Consider the following 13,013-nt stretch of genomic DNA (forward strand, 5'->3'; position numbering starts at 1 on the left):
GAATGCGAATGAACTAATGAAATTTTCATTTTCATTTTGTTGGATTCGCAACGGGCAATAAATATTTTCAACATACGCTTTTATACGCAATTTACACGCACATACATCTATCTCCTCACTCACTCACTTCGCACTCAACATCCTTGACGAGCACGAGCACGAGGACATGTGTGTCCTGTCTGTCAGCCTTCACTCCCTCTCTCTCTCCCCTGTCTATGTGTGCGTGTGTGTGTGTCGAAAAGGGTTAAAGCACACAAAAGAACCAACCAAAAAATAAAGAAATGCGAGCGAGGCTCACATAAACTTGTCTAATAAGAAACGCACAACAAACAGCATTCGAAAATCCAATTGGAAACCAGAATTGGGGTTGCAGCCTAAAGTCAAAGTAAATTGAATTGTTTGCACTAAAACAAACAAATTACGGGATCAACATTTTATCGGAGGATTTGCAACATATGGAAGTAATAAAGTATTGCGCAAATCTTTAGTTCGATCGAACTGAAGAATTGTGTTGATAAAAATGTATGAATGTAAATGGCAAGAAAAAATGATGAGTACTTTTAATTTACTTAATATTTTTAGTAAAAGTTCTGTTCATTTGTGTTAACGAATTTCATAAATTGTGTTTGGAAAATGCTTAGAATAGCAATAATTTAAAAAACTTATTTAGTAAGGTTATCCTTCATAAAGTTTTCTCTTAAACGTTTAACGAATTCAATTTATTGAAACATAGAAAACGTCAAGTAAATATGCTTTTATTATTATATGATAGTATTATTATTATTATTAATGATTATCACTTTAAAGTTTTAAATATGAATCAATTATTATTTTATTTTTATAGTTATTAATGCTAATCATTTTAAAGTTTTATACATTATCGAATAGATCTCTTAATGCAAACTTATTTGATAAAGTGGTACTCGAAATATAAATTTAAAATAAATATAAAATTTGTGATGTAATGATGAACAAGTTGCATAAATAGAAGCATTGATACTTGTTTATTATGAAATTATTTGAATACACCTCTTAATAGTTTCTTAAATTCTGCATAAAACCTTTAATTAAAATCCAAAGCTTTCTTAAGTTGTGCATAAAACTTGAAATCAACAGAGCTAAAGTATGGTGTTGTTAGTTATAGAAATATGTATATCTAATATGCTTAATACAGTTTTATATTGATAACGATCTGTCTGTCCGCCCTTTGCTCTCAGTTGCTCTTCATTTTGCTACTGCTTAGAGCACTCGACTTGCATAAAACTTAAACTAAACTTGCGAGCTTCTCAGCATTAATTTAGCAAGCTTTAATCAACTTGAGTTGAGCTTTCGCCCACTTTGCTTTACTACCTACTTAATTGCCATTTTGCCGCTGCATTGTTCTTGTTATTGTTATTGTTGTGGTTGTTGTTGTTGCTGTTGTTGTCTCTCTAATCTCTAATCTGTAAGGAGTTGGTCGAGCAACACGAACTTGGCCACTTGGCAGCACATTCTTGGCTATTCTTGTTTTTATGGAGGCCTTGAGTGCGCTGCTTAAGTATTTTAGTAGCAGCCACTTGACGGCTTGCATTCTTCTGCTTCATTTTTTCTGCTGCTTGCAACAAGCAGTGAACAGCGAGCAGCCAACAGCCAAATGATAATGATGACGATGATGAAGAGCAGCAAAGCAGAGCAACAAGAATAATGAAAAGAAGCCACTTTTGTGCCATTTGCGAGCGGATAGCAAGAGAAGGCCTCCACACAAAGGCGACAAGTGGGGCAATTTCCCTTGCCGACTCGACTCGACTCAACTTGAGATGAGATGCGATGGGTTGTGTTGAGTTTGAGTTGAGTTGCTCGGCGTTGCGTTTGTGTTGCATTCAGTTGCTAGCAATTCCACCAACCAGGCCAAAGCTAAGCCAAGTGCCGAGGTCTAGTATTCTTCTATGTTTTTTTCTTTTTTTTTTGTTGCCACTTGCATTTCTTTTCCACACTGTCCTGGCGCCTTTCTTGCCTTGTCTTCGGCCTGATGATGCACTTGTCCCCAGCTAAGATTTTAATTGGCATTTTTTCTCATTTCTCTCAACGCCTCGGCGCGCATTTCCCTCGGGCAGTCGGCAGTCATTGTTAACCTTTTTTTTTTGTTTTTTTGTTTTTTTTTTGCTTGTTTGCTGGATTGCGTGTCTAAGTTTTATTTGCTGGCCATGTCGAATGCCTTATTTTTGCGCTTAATTGAAACAAACACACTCGCACACACCACATTTTACACACACACACGACACAGCAGCAGCAGAGGGAGCAGCGAACACATGTGGAACCAATCGCATTTCGCATCGCACCAGTTGAGTGAATCCTTCAATGTGTTTTACCTTGTGTATCTAACATTTGTGACAGAGGGAGGACGAAGGACATCAGCGTGACTTACAACCTGTAGTCAAAAATCATTCGCATCACATGCATATTATGCATACGAGTTGAGCTATGAATACTATTCACTTGAATGATTCCCAAAAGTCTGAATTTGAAGTTGCGCCTTGAAAAGTTTTATAGAATTTAAAGCTAAAAATGTGTAACTGACGATAAGTTTGAGATAATAAAGAGTTACACAAACAAATGGGAGAATGCACAAATAATAGAATTCTGGCAGACCTTTGATGATAGATGTATTATTAATACTATCCAAGTATTTTTATACCCGCTACCCATAGGGTAGAGGGTATTATAAATATCATTGTGCCGACAGGAAATGTATGTAACAGGTAGAAGGATGCATCTCCGACCCTATATTCTTGATCAGCGTCAACAGCCGAGACGATCTAACCATGTCCGTCTGTCCGTATGAAACACTGGATCTCAGAGACTATAAGAGATAGAGCTATAATTTCTTTTCGACAGCATTTGTTATGTTTGCACGCAGATCAAGTTTGTTTCAAATTTTTGCCACGCCCACTTCCGCCCCCGCAAATCAAAAAAATCGAATAACAAGCCCAATTTTAAAGCTAGAGATGCGAATTTTGGTATATACAATAATTACTATAGTAGTTATGATTCCTGAAAATTTGGTTGCGATCAGATAGTTGTGGAATTTGTCAAAGTTATTAAAGAAATACTTTTATATGGGCAAAAACGCCAACTTACTAGGGTCTGAGTTGCTTTGGCCGACAATTTGGTATATTGTATTTTTAGTATTTTTGCAGTATATTCGGTATATTTTGAGAAAAAATACCGCAAAATATATTTATTTTATTTAAAATGGGTAGCGGGTATCTCACAGTCGAGTACACTCGACTGTAGCTTTCTTACTTGTTATTATTAATTCTATAGTTCAAACATATACTCATATAACCAAAGCAACTTTAACCTTCAGGCTTATAGATGTACATAAATATAGTATATAAAATATACTGTAGTTGCTCACTTTTTTGAGATGCGCATTCAATTGCAATTACTATCGCAAAAACTATTGCCAAACTATCGACTATGAAAGTTTTGGGAATTCTGATTGCTTAAAAAATGCATAGTTGCAATACTTATGTACTTTAGTAATTCGGCAATTAACTTATAATTGTAATGAAGTATTTAATTCTTCTTTTTATAGAGTAAGTTTACTTAATTACAGTCAATATTCTAGTCACTTGAAGTGCAAACTAAACGAATCAATAGGCTAGTTATGTCGCGAGAACTTTGCGCTAATCGTTTACTTGCTTTCTAAGTTTATCTCTTTCTATTGCTCTTGCTCCCTCTCTCTATCTCCCCCTCTCACTCTCTCCACATGCCTCCTTTTGCTGTGTTTCACTGCTCTGACAGCTGTCCGGATGTTCAGTTGCCTCGCATCCGTGTTATTTCCTGCACTCGTTACCGTTGCAAGATTTCACTAAACCGAAACCTGGAGCTACTCTGCACTACACACACACATAGAGAGAGGTAGAGAGAAAGAGAGAGAGCGAGAGTTGGTCGAGTTGTAAAAAGTGAAAGAGCAAAAAGTTTAGTGCAAAAATTGTGCCCACTTTGTTGTTGTTGTAAAACGCTTTGCACTTAAAGTTCGTTGGGAACGCTTGAGTCGGTGAAGCGGAAAGCAGGTTTCAAACAATTGCTAGCCACCAGTATCGTGAGAGAGAGAGAGAGGGACAACAATCACGTTAACCAACTCTGACACAAAGCTCTGGCTAAAACGCTTCAGTCGAAAGGCACAAAAAGGGGGCACAAAAAAGGTAACACACAACTGACTGCGCTTCGGTTTTTGGGGGCTCAAAACCGACTCACTTGCTCCGCTTCCTTGATCACTCACCCCTTCACTACTCCCTTTGTGGAGTGGCGCATAACAATGGCCGACAACGACAACGACAACGTGGTGCAGAAGACAAAGTCACACGGCAAGCAAGGAATCTAATTAACAATTTTCCATTGAGTGCGCAAATTACGAGCAACACCCAACACACACTCACGAGTACCCGTTTGCCTGAGTTCTGAGTATCCCAGTATCCGAGTATCCGAGTATCCGAGTACCCGAGACTCGAGTCTCGAGCTGATGGTATCCAAAGTGAAGGGTGCCGCCAGCCCGAATAGCAGACTGAAGTCGACTCCTTTTTGCATTCTCGCTTTAAGCAAATTTGCAAATAAGTTTGAAGACCCAGACATAAATATTTATATGCACTCGTGTAGTTGCTAGATTCAATTCAAGTCAGCAGAACATCAGATGTTGATTACTTTTATACAGTTCTGGGAGGCAGTTTTTTAAAGCACTTCAAATATTGCTAAGATAGAAGCAAATTCATCAAATATTGCTGTCTTTAGAAAAGCAAAAATTATAATAAAATATAATAACATATTTAATATAATATCTTTAGAACAGGAAAAGGGAAACTTATAATACAAAATAATAAGAGCTGATTGTAGTTATTTTCTAGATTGCTGAAATTGCAAGAATTTCCATTCTTATAAGTCAATGTTATGAAAGTTATGAAAACAAATTTATTCAGTTTCAGTTAACTTATAAATACAAAATAAAAATTGTTTCTCAATTAATCAAATATGGTAATAAAAAATAGTTATGGTTGAAAAGTGTTGTTTTTTCCTGTTAATTTTGTTTCAATTTGAGTAATTCTTATTTTTAGTTTGATGTGAAATTTATGAAATTTTGTTTTATTTCACTATACTACAAACATAACTAAAACAAGTAAGAAAGTTACAGTCGAGTGTGCTCGACTGTGAGATACCCGCTACCCATTTTTAATAAAGGCAAAATATTGCGGTATCATTTTCAAAATATACCGAAAATACTAAAAAATACTAAAAATATACCAAATGGTATGTTTGGTATATCGATATAGTACACCATTCAAAATATACCATAAACGGCACAATGTGCCAGATTGTCGGACAAAGCATCTCAGACCCCTAGTAAGTAGGCGAAAGTGGGCGTGGCAAAAATTTGAAACAAAGTTGATCTGCGTGCAAACATAACAAATGCTGTCGAAAAAAAATTATAGCTCTATCTCTTATAGTCTCTGAGATCTAGGTGTTCATACGGACGGACGGACGGACAGACGGACAGACGGACATGGCTAGATCGTCTCGGCTGTTGACGCTGATAAAGAATATATATACTTTATAGGGTCGGAGATGCCTCCTTCTACCTGTTACATACATTTCCTGCCGGCACAAAGTTATAATACCCTTCTACCCTATGGGTAGCGGGTATAAACACGAAATTTAAAAAATTTCGTTAAATTTTAATATAAATCTAATTTTAACAATATAATACAATAAAAATATAAATTAAAAATAAACATAAACTTTAGAAAATATATTGTAATAACAAGAAACAAAATGAATTCCGTAAAAGTTAGTTCATGTATAGATATATAAAATACATCAGCAGCTTTGACTCTTTTATAATTATTGTCGTCTATATCATATCTTGTGTTTATCTTTAATTTGATCTTTTCACGCTCTATAAGAGCAGCTTTATCTTATCTTACAAGTCCACCTCGAATTTAGCAAATGTAACACTGTAATACATTTAAAACATGAGTTGAAAAAGACAGACACACATTCTGAAAGGGTCAAATTATAAAGTCAATTGATAAATATGTTAAAATATGAAAATTCAGAGATCTTCATCATGCATTCATCAATTTTCTGTCCGTCTTTTAATATTATTTTCGATGTCGTTGACAACGACTCGTTGTACCTCTTTTTAATATGTTGGCATAGCGTTATTTAAAATTCTTATACTCAACCTGACGCTTTTCTTCTCTCCTTCTCTCTTAGTATCTAACTCTCACTTTATTCGGATTTTGTTGCCCTTTTGGTATATTTGTTTTTTGTATGATTTTTCAAGCAAATAATTCAATTTAATTTCTAATTAGTACGAAAAAGGCATGCAAAAGTCACAGAGTGCGAGAAAGAAATGCAGCTAGGAAGAGAAAGAAAGAAAGAGATGGATAGAGGGGGAGAGAGTGGGAGAGACAGCACGCATATATGCACAAAAACGCAGCCACTTTGATGCTAATGCAAATTGCATTGCCCCATGCTTGCTTGCAACATGCGCGGGTGTGGCAAGAAGCAGTAGCAACAGCAGTAGCAACAGCAGAAGAAGAAGAAGAAGAAGCTGAAGCAGAAGACTGCGCTGTCGCAGTCGCAGTCGCAGTCGCCGTCGCCGTCGTTGTCGCTGTTGACGTCGCAGTCCAACTCAACTCAGCCACTTTATTAGCGTATTTTGCCATGCAACTGTTTATGCTACACACACACACACTCGCACATCCACACACTCTCACACACATACACGCTCACAGAGTTGGGGCAGGAATTAGTCATTTTGTTGGTTACTTGATGCATGTCTCTGCCACACCCTCCGCGCACTGACAATAAACGCACACACACTCACAGACACACTCACATAGAGAGTGAGACAGAATGAGAGCCAACAAAAATGGCGCCCAAGCTGGAGCCCGCACGTTGAGCGCCCGCATCGCATCGCAGCGCGTCGCGTTGGGTGACATTTTTTATGCGCTTTTGAGCAAATTAGATTTCCTAATTAAATTTTCTAGTGAAATGCGCATAAATTTCATAAAATTCACTTGGCAACGACAACGTCGACAGCGTGCACACCGAACTGGCACAATATCCTGCTTCTCCTCTTCCCCCTCTTCCCTCACACTCTTTCTATGTCCTTCGCTTTGTCGCCTTTCATTTTGCTGCGACATTTTTCGCTCTGGAATTTTGCGTGTCGACGTCGTCTGCTTAAAGTAATTAACTAAGAAAATTTTAATTGCTAATATGTTGTGATGCATGTGCGAGAGAGGGAGAGAGAGAAGGGGAGAGCATGCTGACATGCTCCATCCGTGTGTGTGTGTGTGTGTGTGTCGGTGTCGATGTTGACTTTGGGGCGCGTTGACTTTCATGTGCCAGTGAAAACTTTCAATAATAAAGCTGCGTTGCGTGTTTGCCTTTGTGTGCGTGTGCGTTTGTGTGTGTTGGTATGTGTGTGTCGGTATGTGTTTCTGTGTATGTATGTGAGCTCATTAAAAGTATGCGGACCAAGTGTAAACATACAAAAGCTAAATTTACGTTGCCTACTTTTGTGCGCACAGAATTAACTAATTTCGCACATTTGCTCATCGCTCTTAATTATATAATTAGATTTATACAACACACATATATGTTATGTATGTATGTGTATGATGCATAGTAACAGTGTTGATTAGCAACAACTTCAAACCGAACTCATTTATCAATATTATTTTTTGCCTCCATATTTAGAATTCAATTCTTGTAATTATTTTGATGAAATTTGAATCCTACTAAATTATAAATTGAACATTACACAAAATAAACTATAACAAAAGAGATTCACATTATTAAATACTACTTATATTACAGCAAAATTTAATTAAAAGGCGGATCAAAAAGTCCTTTTAATAAAATTGTTTTATTTTTTACATTTTTGTTTACGGAAAGTTACATTATATTAAAGCTACAGCATAAATTATTAGAGTGTTTAGTTAGAAATTGCTTAAAAACTTGAAAATTTGCAATACTTTTGAATATTAATTACAACAATTTTAAAAGTTATTTAAGAAATACTTCTATATGATTGACAATCTAGTATATTTTGTGTTATATTTAAAATGAAGTATGAACTATATTGATATACCAAATATATCAGCATTTTATTGGGTTTACTTAAAGTATAATACCGCATTGGTATATTCAGAATGTAGTGTATATCAATATACCAAATATAGTATTCGATAAATTTCAGTACTATATCGGTATATAAATTTAGTATATTTTAAGCATAATACCAAACTGTTTTGTGCTCAATGGAATGTATTAGTCCATCGATATTTGGTTTATTTCATTATTCATTATATTATTTGGTATATTTTAAGAATAGTGGGTAAGCGTGGTCTCTTAAAGTCGAGCACACTCGCATGTAGCTTTCTTACTTGTTGCCTATCAACACAATGCGAGTAATGATTAAACAATTATTATGAGATTATATAAATACAAACAAGTACTTTTGCAACCCATTACAGAATATGTATTATGAAACCCATTGTCAAGATCGGAAACGAAAAGAAACTACAATTATAAAGATTTATTCACAGAATATTTACCTTTTTCAAGTGTCAGTACTTTTATTGATAAGAATCTTTGAGTAAGGCAAATGAATTGAAAGAAGTGTAGGTAAAATCCCCAAAACTATTTGAAATGATTACTAACTGCTTATTAGCAAGTTGGTAAATTTTGTTTCATAAAACGATTTTCAACAAATCAGAAATTGAATACAATAATTAAGCGAGGAAAATTGAAAGCGATGTTGATTAGTCAATTGAGCTGAGGTAATTGCAAATGCTTTATAGGGTATTGCATTTATCGATATCGATATCAATATTTTCATTGGAAAATTGCCTTTGCTTCGTTGCGTTGCGATGCGATGCTCAAGTAACTCAAGATGCCAAAAATCGCATTCATTACACTCGCCATGAAAACAAAATTTCCTTCCACTTGAGTGCAGCGGCGGCATTCAAAATTCGTTGCAATGCGTTTGCTTGTATGTATTTTTCACGCGTATTTTGTTGGAAAACGTTGCCAACGTTGTTGTTTCTTCCCCTTGGCGACTAAAATTGCCCCTCGCTAAAAGAAAACGACAAGAGTTGAGAAGGATCCCCCCGTCAGCAATTCACTTGAACAACTCGACAGCAACAACAACTTCTGCTTAATTTTTCATATCGAATTTCAATGCGAATTGTTGTTGTACTTTCCCAAAATGAGTTGTTGTTGAGTGGCTGCTAGGCACTTTTCCTCTGCTGTTTTTTTCCGGGTGCTTCAATGCTTCAATCGATTTGCCATTGAAAGGCATCTTCAATCGAGCGCTTCAATGATTTGCCAACATGCTCATAATCCCCTCCACACTATACCACAAAAAAAAAGAGAAGAAAAAGAAAAACTAAACACTAAACTCTCATCACGACAACTTAAAGACAAAGTCTGTCAACGCTCATCATCATCATCAACATCGTCATCCTCGCCACTTTCACTTTCTTTCCCCCAATTTGAATGCGGCAGGTCACGGCAATGTCAAGTGGAGTTGTCTTCTTCTATTTTCTCATTTCTCAAAAAGGAAGTGGGAAACTAGATACAATTATTAAATATTTAAAATAACACAGACTAACCGAGAAAAGAGAACAGCAACCAAAAAAAAAAAGAAAATTAAAACAATAAAGAAAACAAAAACCACTTCAAGTCGCGCTTCAGCGCCGTCTTCAACCCGGGATATGGGTTGCAATTGGATTTAGGATTGGGGTTACAGAGGAGCGAGAGTCCCTTTTGGGTCATGGGAGCAAACTCTGAGAATGCTGTGAACTAATTTCGACAAGGAAATGCTGAAGTACAGAGCAGAAGAAACACAGGAATGTGTCGCCAGTTGATTGAAAGACGAATTAAATTGCACGAGCAGAGATTATATTATATATAACATACATATCTATATTATAATAGTAAAATAACTATTACAATATGAACAAATTTAAAATACTTTCAATAAAATTGCAGCAAACAAAGTTACTTAAAATTTCATATTTATTTGTTAACTTAACATGAGAAATAATATGCAAAAATAGAATAGAATAGAGAATATTTACCTAGATTTTAAAACACAATGTTTCAGAATTTTCTAATGCAATTTAAACTCTAAAAAATCTGGAATTAAATTTGTAGTTCATTCTCATGTATTCTGTAGAGGAATTAAAACCCAGCTAATTATATTTCCATATTATATAGACAACATATTTAATATTTGGTATTAAAGTGTTTTCGATTGTGAAATACGCGCTATTTATTTGTAATGAATTCCACAATTTATTGAATTTCAATAGCACTTTATCTAAAGCCAAATAGGTATTTCTTTTGATTTAGAAAAGATATTACTTAATTTTTTAACGCAGACTTTATTTATAATCTATCTTGTTATCAGTCTTTTTAGTTCATGTCTTAGCTTGCTACTTATTTGTTTTCAATTTTTCAATATCAAATTTATATTCTTCTTTTTCGACTTAATATACAAATAATTAAAAATCACATTTACTATAAGTTAAATAGATAATAAGCTGAATATCTGTATTGAAATCAAAGCGTAACTCTTTTCTTTTCTTGGCTTCTTTTTTTACAGGCTCATTGGCGGCCAAGGAATTTGGCATGGATGGCCTAAATGGCTTTGGTGTGGGCGCTGGTGTTGGTGTCGGTGTGGGCGTGGGCGTGCCCGGCATGGGCGTTGGGCCAAATGGCAAAAAGAAGAAGAAAAAACGACGCCATAGTCGCACAATATTCACGAGTTATCAGCTGGAAAAGCTGGAGGAAGCCTTCAAGGAGGCGCATTATCCCGATGTCTATGCCCGCGAGATGTTGTCACTGAAAACAGAATTGCCCGAGGATCGTATACAGGTGAGTGAGTTATTCAATTCTTTCCCTCGGTGTGTGTGTGTGAATGAGTCATGAATACTTGATGCTAGTGAGTGAATGGTAATTTGATATCTCGCTATTGTTTGGCCAAAGACACAGAGCACAGAAGATGCGGTTTAATGAATTAACGAACTAATTACATCCGCCTCTCGTATTCTACGTATATATGTTTATATATATAGATATATATTCTTGTGATGTATAGTTGAGTATGTTAGGTGTTGCCTGTTGGCAAAACAGTTTGAATGCTGCGCTGGAATTTGCATTTCCGCTTTGTCTCAGCTCTTTGTTTTGTTGTTTGGATGTCTCACTGCTGATTTTTCACACCTTTTTTTTTTGCTGTTGGGTTTGTTGTTTGTTTGTCGATTGTTTTTATTGTTATGCGGCAATTCATCCTGCAGCTCATCCTTAAGCTGTTTAAGATGCGACTGCTTTTTTAATAAGCCATCAACTGCAGCCAGTTCTCAAGTGCAATCGTCCCTCTCTCTCTCTCTCTCTTTCTCTGTTTTCTGCCTCGTCAGCAAGTCTTACTAAAAAAAAAAAGGGAAAAAAGAAATCAGCTACGTTTGCGAATTTATAATTAAGCATTTTAATGGCCGTTATTGTTCTAGCCCAAATTGCCAATGCTGCACAGCAGAGTGGGAGCGAGATGGCGACAGGCAAACACTGTGTGTGTGTATGTGAGCGAGTGTGTGTGTGTGTGTGTGTGCGTCGAGTGAACTTCAACGTTGCCAAATTGCCACCCTTAAAAAGCTTTCGCTCTCACTCTTTCGCTCTCTCTCTCTCTCACTTAATAGCTTCGCTGTGCGTTTCGTTCTCGCTCGCTCGCGCTTTGTGTTTGATTAGCAAAAGGAATCAGACAACAAAAATAGGGGAAAATGTGTGCAATTATGGCGCGGTTAGTCGATAGTCTCCCTCTCTGCGCCTCCCTACCTCCCCACTCTCTCTCGGCTTGCTATCGAATTTTTGCCCTTTTACCCGCATCGAGTGCGCCACTCTCTCTCTCTCTCTTGTCGAGCGTGAGAAGCGGCGACGCAAGACGCAACCAAAGGCAGCCACTTGCGACAGCGATTTCAAACCGTAACCGAAACTGGGACGGGCCACTGAATTGTCCCGCGTCCCGCGTCCCGCGTCCTTCGTCCTGCTAATGGCAGAGAGCCGCCTCAAGTGCCCAGGCACTTAGCTCTGCGACTCAACTCGTCTTGTCTCGTCTTGACTTTGCTGGCAACGCAGTCCACGTTGCGTCTTCGAACTTGACTTTACAGCGCTCTCTAATCGCATGTGCTGGAATCTACGCATTAGCAATCGATACCTCAGTTTTATTGGACAAAGTGTGCTTTATGAATTTATCATAAAACAAAGTTGTGCTAGAATTATTATATTTGTATATAGTATTGAATGAGTTGTTGTGGTTATAATCTGATCTTATTAAACTTATAGGTAACTTTTCTCGATTTCTTGCATAATTTGATAATAATGTAATTATCGATTATTGCTTGTGTATCGATAAGTGCGTTGATTTTTAATGATCTTTGCACTTTAACTGTTTGATATTAATGTTATTATCGATTAATGCTTGCCTATCGATGCTTGTTATGTGAACTTTCCACTTCACCTCTTGCTCGATATTTATCATTTTATTATCGATTCGTTTTGTAATAATTACAAACTTATGTCGTCCGTTGATTATCAAGAAATACGGCGATAAACTTTTCCTCTAATTAACTCTTTGCGTCTGTAATTCTTTTATTTTTTCGATGGTTTGCAACATTTGATAATCGATTAACATTTACTCAGTAAACTTTGCACCTCAACTCTGTATTATGTTATTACTATTATTTGATTTATCGATAACTGCTTGTTATCGATATTAATGTCAAAGCTTTTCGTTGATCGATTTTTAATTATTTATCGATTACTATTATCATTCTCGCCATAATTTATCGTTTATCGATATATGTAATCACTTATCGATAACTGCTGGTTTTATAATAATTCTAATATTTATCGATTTATTTAATCATTTATTAATTAAACATTTTTTTAATAGTTATCGATTACTATTA

The 13,013-nt window shown here is 36.2% G+C and overlaps 1 protein-coding gene across 1 annotated transcript in view; it reads left to right on the top strand.

Annotated features, from left to right (window-relative positions):
• The window catches only part of LOC117567319 (homeobox protein aristaless), a 56,963-nt gene that overhangs the window by 10,768 nt on the left and 33,182 nt on the right, over positions 1–13,013 (top strand). The window contains exon 3 of the mRNA XM_034247222.2: positions 10,658–10,929. Coding sequence (XP_034103113.2) covers positions 10,658–10,929 — 272 coding nt within the window. The remainder of the gene's footprint in view (positions 1–10,657; positions 10,930–13,013) is intronic.

The sequence above is a fragment of the Drosophila albomicans genome, chromosome X, assembly GCF_009650485.2.
Source record: "Drosophila albomicans strain 15112-1751.03 chromosome X, ASM965048v2, whole genome shotgun sequence".
In the NCBI taxonomy this organism is placed as follows: Eukaryota; Metazoa; Arthropoda; class Insecta; order Diptera; family Drosophilidae; genus Drosophila; species Drosophila albomicans.